At 36.9% G+C, this 14,970-nt stretch overlaps 2 protein-coding genes across 4 annotated transcripts in view; one reads left to right on the top strand and one right to left on the bottom strand.

The window, feature by feature from the left end:
* Positions 1-549: 549 nt before the first annotated feature.
* On the bottom strand, positions 550-3,646 carry vip (vasoactive intestinal peptide). Its single transcript, XM_079635623.1, has 6 exons — positions 3,475-3,646; positions 2,952-3,056; positions 2,026-2,130; positions 1,355-1,486; positions 1,152-1,260; positions 550-1,065 (listed from the first exon to the last, which is right to left on the bottom strand). Coding segments are annotated over exons 1-6 (462 nt in total). The 5' UTR covers positions 3,477-3,646; the 3' UTR covers positions 550-1,056.
* A 5,623-nt stretch (positions 3,647-9,269) lies between these two features.
* The window catches only part of anapc1 (anaphase promoting complex subunit 1), a 64,937-nt gene continuing 59,236 nt past the window's right edge, over positions 9,270-14,970 (top strand). For 2 of the 3 annotated variants that reach the window (XM_079635591.1, XM_079635590.1), the window contains exons 1-5: positions 9,270-9,504; positions 10,545-10,781; positions 13,328-13,483; positions 14,030-14,072; positions 14,256-14,356. In XM_079635591.1, coding sequence (XP_079491717.1) covers positions 10,569-10,781; positions 13,328-13,483; positions 14,030-14,072; positions 14,256-14,356 — 513 coding nt within the window. In that variant the 5' untranslated portion in view covers positions 9,270-9,504; positions 10,545-10,568. The remainder of the gene's footprint in view (positions 9,505-10,544; positions 10,782-13,327; positions 13,484-14,029; positions 14,073-14,255; positions 14,357-14,970) is intronic. The other variant, XM_079635592.1, reaches the window with a different exon arrangement.

Here is a 14,970-nt window from a genome sequence, read left to right as displayed (position 1 = left end):
TAATGCGTTGTAGACGCTTAGTCACAGGCCGGCTAATACTAATGACCGTTTCCTTTCGGAAGTTCTCAAAATAAGACTCACAAGATGAGACCTTTAACTGCGATTACAAGAATGAATGATCGCACACCTTTTGCTGTTTGATTTGGTGGAAGAATGGAGAGCGGACAAACCCTTCTGAATAAATCTGTCTTCAGACGGCATCATAATCGCATGACACTCATACATCATTACTCCAGCTGTCTGTATTTAGCATATTTTTCTAAAAAGTGAGTGCTATGCAATATTTAACATTTTTGTCTTGCTCTGCACCTGTGCTCCTTAAGTCCAATTTATCTGTATTTTCAGGGATGAAAACATACGGCAGTCATAAGTCACAGAAATATAATTGAGACAGTTTGAACATTCTTCAAAGTAACGGCCCATTATTGTGAAAGGCTGTCGGTGGAACCAAACATGACCATGAATCAATCGTAGTTCACGGTTAAAGTTTGCTTCACGCGTGTGGCCGGACCGAGAGCAACATTGAAATTGAGCGCACTCAAGAATTGTATGGCTCTTCAACCTTTTATTATACTTTGAATGGCAAAAATAAAGATTTCCAGTGCCTGACCCTCCCAAACCCAAATGATCCCTCTAGAGTTAATTCACACAGAAGCAACATCAATATTATTTTACAAAATAATTCAATTTACAAAATGCACGGGGATACATCATCATTCGAGATATTTCATGGGTCCAATCAGCAGTCTTCAGGTCCAAATATGTGGTTCTTTTATTGTACCAGTCCGGGACTTGTTTCAATGCATTTATTGATCTACAATTTACAGGAAACATGTCAAAGCAAACGTGTCGGTTCCAAGGCCAAAGCACACTATGTACATCTTAAAGCTAACATCTCTCATCAAAGTTGAATTTCTATGTACAGTGCAAACATTTACGTTTTCTTTTTCTTCAACACGTTGTTTTAGTAGTATATGCTGATGTCCTATACTAGACTGTGTAAATGGAAAACCTATGATGGTCAAGGAGAGTTGTTTTCTTGCCTTCGAACCCACCTCAGAGCGGCTAGAAGAGAAAAGATCAGTGTTTTAATGTACTTGAAAACCAGACTGTTGTTAATACAAAGCCAAGCACGTCTCCATATAACTTACCAACGGTATATGATTGAGAAGTCGGTCTACAGTGACGTCGTCGTAGCTCTCCCGATACGAGGTCTCTCCGCCAGCCGATTCCTCCTGCATGCTGGGTGGGTCTTCTTGACTAAAGAGAGGAAAAAACACCAGTAAAATTGAAACCCGTTTCATTGTTTAACACCATGACCCTCATGACGCAGCAACATGCTGGTGCTTTATACCTTCTCTTCCCTGTTAGAACAGAGTTCAGGTATTTCTTCACCGCCATCTGCTTGCGAAAGCGGCTGTAGTTGTCTGTGAATATTGCGTCTGAATGACGCTTCATCGGCGCCTGGTCTTCCATCAAATCATCACTAAAATTGCACAAAGAAACACGTCATGAATTTCATTCCTAACAGTTCATTTGACATTTAACATTTACTTTTATACATTTGGCAGACCAGTCTTACATGATTATAAGATTATACGGTTTATGGACATTTTGAGATTGATCATGGATAAACAATAAATTAAAGCAGAAGACAACTTTCTTTGCATTTAAAATCTGTGATTATATTGAACGATCACCAAAATATAATTCCTGTTACACAAAGTTTAAATGATCTGTTTCCAAATTAGATTATCTGATTTCTTCTCTCCCTAATTAAAACCTCTAAAAACTCTCTCTTCTAAAACCAGAGATAATGGATGGTTTTAGTTCGCCACCAAGTTGGTTTCCACTATTCGGGTCTGGTTTAATGGTTTCAGAAGGTTTTTGGACCACTTGGGTCCATCAAATCATCTTAGGCTGGTTCCAGCATGGCTATGGATCATGTTAAGGATTTCACCTCTGCCAGATTGTGAAATGCCACTAAACCCGGATGCATTGGCATTAAAAAAAGGGTTCATGTACCTGACTCGCTTTCCGATCAATGACTCCAGGTACCGTCTGGCAGATAACTGTCCGAGAAGTTTACTGTATCCGCTTGTGAAGAGCCCGTCTGCGTGTCTTGTATCTCTGCACAGACACAGAACCAATCATTTCACAACTGCAATAACCAACTTTACTCAAAACCAGTAAATGACGGTCTATTTCAGTTGCTCTTATAGCACTGAGTTGTAATGAAAGATGCTTGTTTTAATTATATGAAAGCTTTCGAGCCAGGTGAAAAAGACGCACGATTAAATGTATTAAACATGTAGAATGTGTTTAGTACAATACAAATATAGCCTACTTTAATGCATTTTTAATACAACAGTACATATTTCTCACCTGGGAAACTAAAGCAGTTTCCATCAAAATTCCAGTTAAACTAAAAACGTAAATATTCTAAAAGCTTCTTGAGGAACTCGTAGCCTATTAAGATTCTATATAAGAATAACTATTTTCCTGGAAACTATGGTTACCATGGTACATTTTGCCTGTTTGTCTAAGAGCCACCAACGATTTCAAGCATTTGGAGGTGATTTAAATAACTTACGACTACAGACCATTTTAATTTGGTAGCCTTTTGAAATTACAGAAACGGTGAGCCTAAACTAATTCGGGATTTCCTCAACTTGATTGGTTCATACAGCGTATCAAAATTGTAATTTACCTACTTAAATATTCAATACGACAACAAAAATAACTTTCTTCTCTTTCTTTCCCCGTGTTTTTATTTTAAATCGTCTTTCTTGTTTTCTTTTCTGATGCGATTCAGTCACCTGCGCGCGCACAGCTCTGATGCGCGATGGACAGCGCGCGCTCATATTCCGATATATAAAATGCTTTAAAACCTTACAAAAGAGTTAGGAATTTTGTTTAATTCGTGTGCTTTCAAAGAATAAAGCTCTTACCTCATGGAGGCGAAGGGTAAACTTAAGGTCCGGGCATATAAAACACTGGAGAGAGTTATGAAGAGCAAAATCTGAGAGCCGTTCCTCACGAGCATTGCTTTACACCTGTGCATACATGAATACATACTGTGATTTCACATTGCATTAATTAACAATCAAAATGTAAATGCATTTTAAAGCTTGAATGTAATTGTAAAGGCATTTGAATGCATTTGCAAAAACTATCTTAAAATGTGCAGTGTTTTCGCATACATAATTAAAAGGGGCTTCTTTATAGAATACATTTCTATTTGATTAATTATAAGAGTTTTCGCTTTGCCTAAAACAATTTAAGATTGGTTTGTATAGAAAATACTTAAGAAAATATTTCTTAAACTGTTTCAGTGGACATTAATTAATGTAGGTTATATGTCATGCAATTTATTGACTTTGTAAAATAAAACTAGTCTAAATGAATGTAACAGGCACAGAAGTAAAAAGTGACTATGGTAAATGTTCAAATATTAAAATCAAAGGAACTTACATGTGCTATGGTGATGTGATCCGCGCGCTGATCGGGGTCCTGCAATGCCTCCAGTCAAATCTCCCAAAGTGACCAGGTGGTTTTTAAAGTTCCTTTTTCGCGGTCTTGTGTCTCTTTGAATAGTCTCACCCCTCGCCCCGTTTTATATGTCTGAATACTTTCCATCAGACAGGAAGACAATCAGATTTGATTTGTGTTAATACGTCACGAAGAAAGTCCCATTGGGACGGATGTGTTCGTCATTGGTCGGCAGGCACACTTCACACACACACACACACACACACACACACACACACACACACACACACACACACACACACACACACACACACACACACACACACACACACACACACACACACACACACACACACACACACACACACACACACACACTGGTGAAATCAAGTTTGTGATTGCTCAGAATGTTTTGTGTCATTCCTGGTGATTCATTCTTTGGATATTTGTTTGCATGGATTAATTTTTTGGTCAAAGAAGAGATGCGAGCAACATAAAACAATAAACAAGAATCATGAAACAATAAACCTAGCATGACTTCCCAAGTTCAAAAATAATTCCTGCACAAAATTACTTTTGTCATTCCCCCCAAACTTGGAACTGATCTTAACATTAACAAAAACATTAAAGGGAATATTATATGGATTTCTACACATTTTTTTTAGAGATAGATAGATAGATAGATAGATAGATAGATAGATAGATAGATAGATAGATAGATAGATAGATAGACATATAGATGATAGACAGAGCAATGGAAAGATAGAACGATAGAAAGGTATAGATGATAGAGAGAACAATGGATAGATAGATGCATAGATAGATAGAACAATGGATAGATAGATATAGATAGATAGATAGATAGGTATAGTGATAGAACGAATGACAGAATGATAGACAGACAGAAAGAAAGAAATATAGATAGACTAATAGATAGATGGATAGACAGAACAATGGATAGATGCATAGATAGATAGATAGATAGATAGATAGATAGATAGATAGATAGATAGATAGATAGATAGATAGATAGATAGATAGATAGATAGATAGATAGATAGATAGATAGAAAGAACACTGGATAGATATACAGAACGATTATTTTAAACAAACATAAGCGGATGGATATGATTAAGGATATCTTTGCACGGGCCACTAGTCTACCCTCATCTTAACCCCGGTTCAATCCCTGTGCTAACAGGATCATTCTCTGCATTAAATACATCACTGCCAAAATAATGAGCAAACATGGTCAGTTGTGGAGAGCCGCTATAGTGACATAAACCAGACTCTTTCAAAGCATCAACACAGGAAATGTTTATATGCTTAAGTGTCCACTAAGACCCTAGAGACGGTTGTCCTGATCACTCATTACTTTGAAAAGTCGTCATTTATTCTCAGTAATATTATGTTAGCCGTCGGCCTCGCATTAGGACCGTCCTCACTGTTGTAACGACGAGTCCTGGTTTACACATTTCTCCGCAGTACCAGTGACCACTCGACCTGTGACCTGAACAGCATTAATGATTTGATCTGGAAGGCGGTTTTCTGGGTCTGGATCCTTGCGGATGAAGTGATTAATGAGGGAAGCAGATTGCAGATGGGATGCCAATAAATCAAGTTGACAAAAACAATTTCAGTCTCTGTTCTGTGTTCACTATAGCATCTAGACAGAATCTAAGCGCGAGACTTCCTTTATCTGGATCAATTAGATGGCGGAGTTTAATATAGTGTTAGGGAGTTGTTCAAATCCGTAACATCAAATATGAAATAGAAATAAAGATGATTGACTTAGCAAGCTGCAGGTTCAAGTCTCATGTGATTTCCTGATCACATTTCCCTCCTTTTCTTATGGTTTCCTGTCGTTACTTCTCAATAAACTGTCAAAAAATGTCTTTAAGGACCTTTAACAAACTGAAAGAGTTCTAAGAAATTTTAAATGAATCATTATTATGATGTTAGGTTTGTAAAATTTCAAGTTATTCATTTGTCTTGAAATTCACAGAGGAAGAGCAATATTTATACTGCGGCCCAAAAACCCTGTGACAGATCAGTTAGACAAACCCTTAAGTGCATCCAGATTAATCCAGTATACATCTGTATATCTGGCCACGCGGAGGACATTAGCTTCAATAATGCTATCAGAGCATCATTAGATCTGTAATCAAAGCTAAAGACAACAGCATCATCCTCCCGAGGCCGTCACTCCACTCGGCCAATCGCATTAGGGGGTTTATTCAGCGTATACATCCATTTCAATCTAAATTATATTTATTTAATGATAGAAAAGCATTTAAAAAAAGAAGCATCCATCCATCTATCCATCTATCCATCTATCTTTCTATCTATCTATCTATCTATCTATCTATCTATCTATCTATCTATCTATCTATCTATTGTTCTGTCTATCAACTATCCATCCATCCATCTATCTATCTATCTATCTATCTATCTATCTATCTATCTATCTATCTATTGTTCTGTCTATCAACTATCTATCTATCTATCTATCTATCTATCTATTGTTCTGTCTATCAACTATCTATCTATCTATCTATCTATCTATCTATCTATCTATCGATTGTTCTGTCTATCAACTATCCATCCATCCATCCATCCATCCATCCATCCATCCATCCATCCATCCATCCATCCGTCCATCCACCCATCCTTCTATCTATCTATCTATCTATCTATCTATCTATCTATCTATCTATCTATCTATCTATCTATCTATCTATCTATCTATCTATCTATCTATCTATCTATCTATCTATCTATCTATCTATCTATCTATCTATCTATCTATCAATCTATCTATCTATCTATCTATCTAGAATTGAAAGATATTGTACACAAACACATTTGCACAACTCAATAATTAATGCTGATTGCCATAGAATATTTCAAGCCTCTGGGTTGTCCTATGACTAATAGTTTCATCTTTGCACACTGACTGTTTTCCGTACGTCATCTCACACATGAGCATCATGCAGTTTCTTCCCATTGCCCATGTATATGCTCTTGACTCGGACATGGATGTGACAGCTCTCAGTCACTCACTGGCGAAATATTTTCTTCGCACGACTCTGTCATATCGTGTAGTTCTGCATTCGATATTGCCAATTTAACTAAAGTAGCTGAAGTTTAGCTGTGCATGCAGTGGAAAGACCTGGCTTTAGTAATACACAGAAACAATCTGAGGTGATGCTTCCCATATGTGTGAGAGGGAGGAGTTTTATTGAAAAATAATCAAGTGAGATGACAACACACATTCATCCACACACTATCTAGTGTACATTAAGAATCTCTGCAAGTCTATAGAGGAAGCGTGCAACCTTTATTCTGTCTCTATTGAATTCATATTGATCTCAACACATCCATCTCTATTGTGTCAGAGTTTATGGGAAATAAAATGCCTGAAATTCAATATTTCAACCATATTGGTTTCACTCAAACAGAATCTATTTCTCTGTTGATTGCAAAACATATCAAAATATGAATACCTTTTACACAGCATGCATAAAATACAGTACAATGCTTGCATCAAATGCCAAGCAAGTTTTCTAAAATTGATTTTCCAAGTATACATATCTCATATCTCATTGAGACCCAGGGCTCCAGACAGAGTCACTACCATGTTCTTCTGTGCCATGAGAATTCACATTCAACTTATTATGACCTGCAGCCTTGGAGAGTGTTAATAATCCGTGGCTTTGGGTTTTAGTGTGCTTGTTGCTATGCAATTATTTTGTTCATGATTAAGAAATCACCATTATTCAGAGAATAAATATGGATGGTATTCAAAATCATAGTTATACAATAAAAATAGTATTTTATCAACATTACATACACAATATTTTGTCATTATCCTTTGTATGAAGCTGTAAAGTAGATTTGTGGAGTTTAACATTTACTTTAATTCATTTAGCATACGCTTTTATCCGAATCAGCTTACAAATGAATACAACAACATAGTCGATTAATCCTAAGAGGCAGTAACATGAGAAGTGTAATCATCAGTGCATTAAAAATAAATCAATATCTGTGCTGTCCCGTGTTTACATGAATGGCTTTTATACAGGCACTCACACAGACGTGTAGGCTATTATAGGGTAGTAAACTTCCAATGGGGCCTCAAAATGTCTTAAAAATTTTAATAAATAAATATTTGGACAATTTAACAAATTAAACAGCTAAATCTGCTGTAATATATTAGTAATTTTAACCCTTACGCTGTATTGAAAACCCTGTACACCTGTGATGCTCCCTGTCAAAAATGATCGGCCTTTAAAAAATTTCTTAAAAATCGCTCGTTATGCCATATTATCACCAATTATTGAATTCAATCTTTTTGTCAACTTGTTTTCTTTCAATTAGCACAGGTTTTGTATTTCTTTTTGGAACTGATTGATTGTAGGCCTTGTAGGATCTGAGCTTATGCACCTCAGTTTTTGGGTAAAAAAAGCATTATTTGTGGACAATTTTGACAATATCCCACAAAATAATTTGCGCTGTTTATCTCATAGCTTTAATGTTTAACCAGGAAGTTTGTTTTGTACTAAATTGAACAAAGTCCCACTTGTGGTGTTCCTGGTCAAAAATCTTTTCAACATCTCTTATGACTATTATCACCAAATATGGGATTCAATCTTTTTGTCAACTTGTTTTCTTTCAATTAGCACAGGTTTTGTATTTCTTTTTGGAAATGATTGATTTTAGGCCTCATTGATCTGAGCTTATGCACCTCAGTTTTTGGGTGAAAAAACATTCTCAACACAATTTTGTCAATAGCCTATCCAACAAAATAATTTGCGCTGTTTATCTCATAGCTTTAACCAGGAATTTTGTTTTGTACAAAATTGAACAAAGTCCCACTTAGGTGTTCCTGGTCAAAAATCTTTTCAACATTTACATTTACATTTAGCAGACGCTTTTATCCAAAGTGACTTACAAATGAGAAACAATAGAAGCAATTAAAATAGCAGTAGGACAACAGTATGTAAGTGCTATGAACCTTCACAGTACAATCTAACGCAAATTTTTACTTTTTATTTTAGAATAGAGAAGAAAGTGTTAGTATTACTGGATCAAGTGCTGCCGAAAAATATACGTCTTCAGCAGTTTCATAAAAATGGCTACGGACTCAGCAGCTCTGGCTGAGTTAGGCAGATCATTCCACCAGCAGGGAACAGTCAGGTCCGAGAAAGAGATTTGATCTCGGCTATTATCAAGATAACAAGAGATTTGATCTCTTGTTATGACTATTATCACCAAATATGGGATTCAATCTTTTTGTCAACTTGTTTTTTTTTTCAATTACGGCAGGTTTTGTATTTATTTTTGTACTATAGGCCTCATGTAATGGCCATATGGAATATATAAATATAGCTATCAAACTAGCATCTATTTAATATTCCTATTTTACCTTTTATAGAAAGATAGGGGTACTGGCCACCTGTCCAGTGTTATCCCCCTGATTTCAGTCCACATTTCATACAATGGACACAAAAAAAAAAATATGATTTTCAATGTTGACACCTTTCTTTAAGAAAAATACTGCCAATATTCTGTGGTTTTACTGGGGTTTTTTGGACATACACCACGGAATTTTTATTTTTATTTTTGGCCATATACGTTATAATACTATGGTATTGTGTAAAGTAAAGTACCATGGTAATCCACGGCATGTATCGAAAAACCCTGCTAAAGCCACTATACAGTGAATGATAGCACCATCACTTTACCTTGTAGGCCCGACAGATGCGTGCGATTGTGCTTCCAGAACGCAGCTCTCTGATTGGTCAGAAGTTCGGAAGTGCGTCACGGGATAACAACATGTCCGCGTTCATTTGAAACAGTGTAGTGTGCTCTGCTCGATCGGTTTTCACTGCATATTTTGATGTGTTTGTATGTTGGGTTCACCGAGCAGGCGATTGCAGAGGGAGAGGCATCTGTCAAAGGGAAGGACCGCACTCCAGGACAGGAAGATCGACTATTTGTTATTAGCAGGTGAAGATTTGAGCGGATGTTAGCAGTAGCTCGGCTGCTAATGCTGTCAGGATGACAGTCTGACTGAAATATAGAAAGTTTCGTGTTTTTTCCCTAAACACTGTCACACGTTACAAGCGAAAACAAAAGATAAGAGATCATGTGCGGGGTAATTGAGGAATTTACTAAAGGAATCCCCCGGAATTCATTAAGTAACGTTAATGAATCATCGCATGCCATAACAAATGTAACTGTCACTGATACATAACACTGGATAAAAAAACTGCAGTAACGTTAAATGTTTTATTTTTGTCTGCAGCTGATGAACTTTTGCTTTGTGTGGTGATTTTAGGTGGACAGTTGACCGTGCATGAAATATACTGATATATTGACAGATAGATGTTGCTTTGAAAGAAATATTATATGTGTGTTGATAGATAGACAGGCAGAATGATGAATAGATAGATAGATAGATAGATAGATAGATAGATAGATAGATAGATAGATAAAACAATAGATATAACTATAGATAGATAGATGGATTAGATATGCTTATGTCTGCTAGGTAGATAGATTGATAGTTGGATATATGCACAGATGTTTTGTCATATAAACTGAAAGAAAGACATGTATAGACAGACAAACAGATGTACAGTTATGCTATAATGCTGGCTTATTATTATATTTAATATAATACAATTATAATTCAATTTCAAAGATATATTATCTAATGTTACAACATATAAGGTCTCGCACAACCTTGTTCATTTGTTTGTGTTTTGGATGTTTATGCTGTTTTTCACTAAATATGCACATTCACCTCTTTAAAAAAATATACATTCAGTCATATTTTGTGAAAAATAGCAGCAATGTCAATATTAACATATGCTCAAAAAAGTGCTTTTGAAAGGATGTTTGAGATATTATATGTTGTATAATATGATACTCATGGGGTCATCAATAATGCAGACTTAATTTGCTGCCATACTGAAGGTAACATAAATGTCAACCCATTCTGTATTAATAACACCATTTTTTTTCTATGTCCTTTTGCTTCACAGAAATAATGCTGATATTGGGAACTCATGTCGCACATCTATGAAGAGAGAGCCACAATGATAGCCGCAGGCGAATTGCAGTCGTTTGTCCCATTCGGTCGTGAGCACTGCAAAAATCACCCGAATGCCGTGAATCTCCAGCTGCGGCAGCTCCAGCCGGCCTCTGAGCTCTGGTCCTCCGACGGGGCGGCTGGGCTCGTGGGATCCCTTCAGGAGGTCACTCTACAGGAGCGAGAGAAGGTAGTTCTTCCCCATATGACTGTTTGTTCTGTGGAACACAAAAATACTTTTGTTAATTAAAAACCTTCACGTCTTTCCAAACCTGTAAGACTTTCATTCATCTTCGGAACACAAATAAAGATCGTTTTCATGAAATCTGAGAGATTTTTGTCCCTCCATTGACAGCTACACAACTGACACTTTGACGCTTCAAAAAGTTCATAAAGAGATTGTAAAACTAATCCGTATGAATTGACCGGTTGACAAAATTTTCTGAAGTGTCTCGATCACTTTATATGATGAACATATTTAATTTAGGCTTTTATTCACATATAAACATTGATCAGAGAACATAAACAGAAGCTCAACCGAACCTGATTGACGCACATCAGGGCTCTACGCTAACTTTTTTCCCAAGGAGTACATGTGCTCCTAAATGAAAAAATTTAGGAGCACACAAAGAAATTTAGGAGCACAGTACAAAAAAGTTAACCGCCTTTTAGCCACACTCCTAAAAATATCTTCTTTTGTGTTCAGCACAAGAAATACATTAATACAGGTATTTAACAACATTAGAGTGAGAGTAAATAATGACAGAATTTTTATTTTTGGGTAACTGTCCCTTTAAGGACAATTAAGCGGCAGCATGTTTACTATTAGGGCTACTGTCACTTTAAGATCTGCGCGCAACGAGTCTACACGCATTTTACAACCAGATTTTTTTCTTAATTTTTTTCTAGCCTACTGTTCTTTCACTTTAGACATAACCAACATTGTTTATGTAAACCTTGTGTGTATTTGACAGTATTAGCACAATACGACTCGAAAGATAACTTAGTCCAGTATCTCTGTTAGACAGGCTTTAGTGCATGTGCGCGTCGGGTGTTTGCGCTCAGAAAAGCGCCCGTTAGAACAGCGCATCAGCAGCGAATGACATGTTTAACCGGGAAGGCTTTAAAGCACATGCAAATAATGAATTGTTATGAACTACAGTGTCCCGTTCCTCTGCATTTCATGTGGATATACGTCGCGCTGTACAGCATGTTGAGACGGAGGCGCCAGAACTGCAAACTGATGGAATGCACGATCCTACGATATTTCTTCAAAAGCAGATCGTGGAGACATTTATCATCCACGATCAAGAGATATCGCACAGCCCTACTTCAAGTTCTAATCAGCAACAAACCTTTAACTTAATAAACAGTTGTTTGTGCCATGTAGAGGATGACACATCACCTAATAGTTTTAGTTTTTTTATTTAACATCACCTAACCGCGCGTTTCGCAAAATATGTGACATCATCACCTCACCTGTATGCGGCGATCTGATCTCACTGACCGACTAACGTTACGCCGTTGTTTTTTATTAGTAATGGGGAGGAAAATAAATATATTCGTGCATACTTTTTGGAGTCAAAATTCTTTGGACAAAGCTTGAACAAAGTTTAATACCTCATAAAATCGGGATTAAGACTTTTTAATACCTTTTAAGGGCCTTAATTTTCCTAAAATGGATTTATCAACTTTTAATACTTTTTAAGACCCCGCGGACACCCTGTTCCATATCCCCCTCACCTGATTCCTCTTTCTCCTCATCTCTTTTTCGCTTAAAATAAAAACTTATGTTCTTAATTTTTAACTATTGTACCAATATTTTCTTTCCAGTTTTTACCTCACTTGACTCTCTCACTTAAAATCCAGCAGTTCCCGCACATTCCCACACTATTTCAGTGATCGGCTCATTGGTTGCGAATCGTCGCTCTCATTTGCATAAAGTTAAGCGCCTCATCATGCTATTTTCACTGTGTGTTCACATCGTCGCGCAGTCACGACGCTGTCACGTCCTCTTGCTCTTTTATATACTGTCTATGTTGCTCAGTTCCATGTGAAATCAATGGGATGCTTTGCTTCATCACGCTGTTGTTCAGTGTATTGAGAACAGCCCGTCACTCGCACACTGTGCTCGTAAATTATTTTTCAAGTTCGCACATAACTATTTTTAGGCGCAAATGCGAGTGAAACACTCGCACTGTAGAGCCCTGCACAAGAACAAACCTCTTGCTGAAGCTCAAACGTGCTGCGTAACACGAGAATGAACCTCATTGGTTCTTGATGAAGCTCAAGCGTGATGCGTAACAAAGACCAAAGGACTGTACATCTAAAAGCAAGAAAAAACATACAGCAATGTCAGAGTCAAAAATAAAAAGAAACAGAATACAAATACGTTTTCACACGAATTTTAAAAACATCAACTGACGGTGCAGATCTAATATCAGGGTGAGGAGCATTCCACAGTCTAGGGCCAACGACTGAAAAAGCTAGATCCCCTTTAGTTTTAAGACGAGTATGTACTTGTACTATGTACTTTTTGAAGCCACAAAGTGTCAGTTGCGTAGCTGTCAATGGAGGGACAGAAAGCTCTCAGATTTCATAAAAAAGATCATTTGTGTTCTGAAGATAAATGAAAGTCTTACGGGTTTGGAACGACACGAGGGTGAGTAATTAATGACATAATTCTCATTTTTTGGTGAAGTATCCCTGTAAGTATGATTATGTTGTGATTGGCAGGAGCGCTGGCGGCTGAGGAAGGGAACTGCTCCTGATGAGGTTGAATATGAGGAGGAGCTGTATGTGGCTGGAAACATGGTCATCTGGAGTCGTGGCAGTAAGAATCAAGCCTCATATGTGTACAAGGCCTTCACGGTGGACAGCCCAGTTCAGCAGGTACCATCTGACTTGTGCTAGACCTTTTCTCAGAATAAACCTCACTTTTCCAAGCCATTTCTGGGTAGAAAATGTGAGAAAATAAATAAATATAAGTGAGAAAATATAATAATTACCGTTTGGTATTTTTTTATGTAACACAATCAATTCTACACACTACCATTTAAAAGTTTGGGGTTGTTAAGGTTTGTTTATTTTTTTTCTCTTCTGCTCAACAAGGCTGCATTTATGTGATCCAAGCTAAAAAAACCCAGCAAAAAAACAACAACCCAATAATATTGTGAAACATTTGTACAATTTAAAATAAGTGTTTTCTATTGTAATATGTTTTATTCATGTGATCAAATCATTACTCCAGTCATCAGTCTCACATGAAGTCATTTTAATATGGTGATCTCCTGCTCAAGAAACATTTCTGATTATTATCAATGCTGAAAACAGTTGTGCTGCTTTATATTTTTGAGGAAACTGACTTTTTTCAGGATTCTTTGATGAATAGAAACAGCATTTATTTGAAATAGAATAATTTCCCTTATTGTTTTATAGGCTCTATGGTGTCATTTCACTGTTCCTCAATCTAAAAAAGATGGTAAGAATTGTATACATTTTTGTGTTGTTATATTATTGTAGCCACACAAGTTAAAATATTTTTTGTTTTTTATTTATATATTACTTTATTGCATTTTAATTAAATGCTTATTGCTTCAGTAGCAATTATATGATGCTGGCCCTTTTTAGTTGAGTGATTCTTTTTCCTCATGATCTCCTCCAGTAAAGGATGTCGTGGAGCAGACGGTGTGTATTGTCCAGAGTACCTGTGTGAACATCCACAGCATGAGTGGCAAAGACTTCATATCTCCACTCCCCTTCCAGGTCAGAATGCTTAATGTCTGTGTCTGTTGGGTTTCTCCACAGTACATCTATGTCTAAAAACAATTGACAAGAGGCCTTGCTCACAAATCTGGTTTAAATGGCTGTATCAGCCTTGTGTGTTTGCAGGAAACTCTGCAGCAGAGCCTTTGTCACGGGCAGAACGTTGCGACTGCCATCAGGGATTTATTCAGCCTGACTGTCTTTTTTAGCTCAGTGACTGATTATGTGTGGTAGTTGTCCATTTCATGAGGCATAATGGGTTATTTGGCACGCAGACAGGCAAGGGGGGCGATTTAGGTTTTGGTAACAGTATTTAGACAGCGCAATTTACAGTTTTGACTAATGCTGGCTTTATTTTACATTAGCATATTCTGGCATGTTGCCCCAGAGGCTTTTCCTAAACATTTCAGACTTATGCGTTAAAATGGGCATAAGGGAAATGGGACTGGAACTGGGAGCCTGAAACTTTTGCATTGCACGATGCATTTTTTTCCATAATAGAATTAAAGTTTGTCGGTTTGTTTGAATACAAGCTATTGAGTACTCAGCTATTGTAAATATAGTATGTGCATAGTAACAATGCCCCTTTGCTGTCTATAATCCTTGCATTAATA

Source organism: Phoxinus phoxinus (assembly GCF_949152265.1).
Source record: "Phoxinus phoxinus genome assembly, chromosome: 14".
Lineage (NCBI taxonomy): Eukaryota > Metazoa > Chordata > Actinopteri > Cypriniformes > Leuciscidae > Phoxinus > Phoxinus phoxinus.
This window is presented reverse-complemented; position numbering and strand designations above follow the sequence as displayed.

Excerpts from the sequence above, each read along its gene's own strand:
- vip (XM_079635623.1), bottom strand. Across the intron at positions 2,131-2,951 it reads TTACCCTTCGCCTCCATGAG|AGATACAAGACACGCAGACG; the intron begins GTAAGAGCTTTA and ends GTGTCTGTGCAG. Across the intron at positions 1,487-2,025 it reads TTGATCGGAAAGCGAGTCAG|TGATGATTTGATGGAAGACC; the intron begins GTACATGAACCC and ends GTGCAATTTTAG.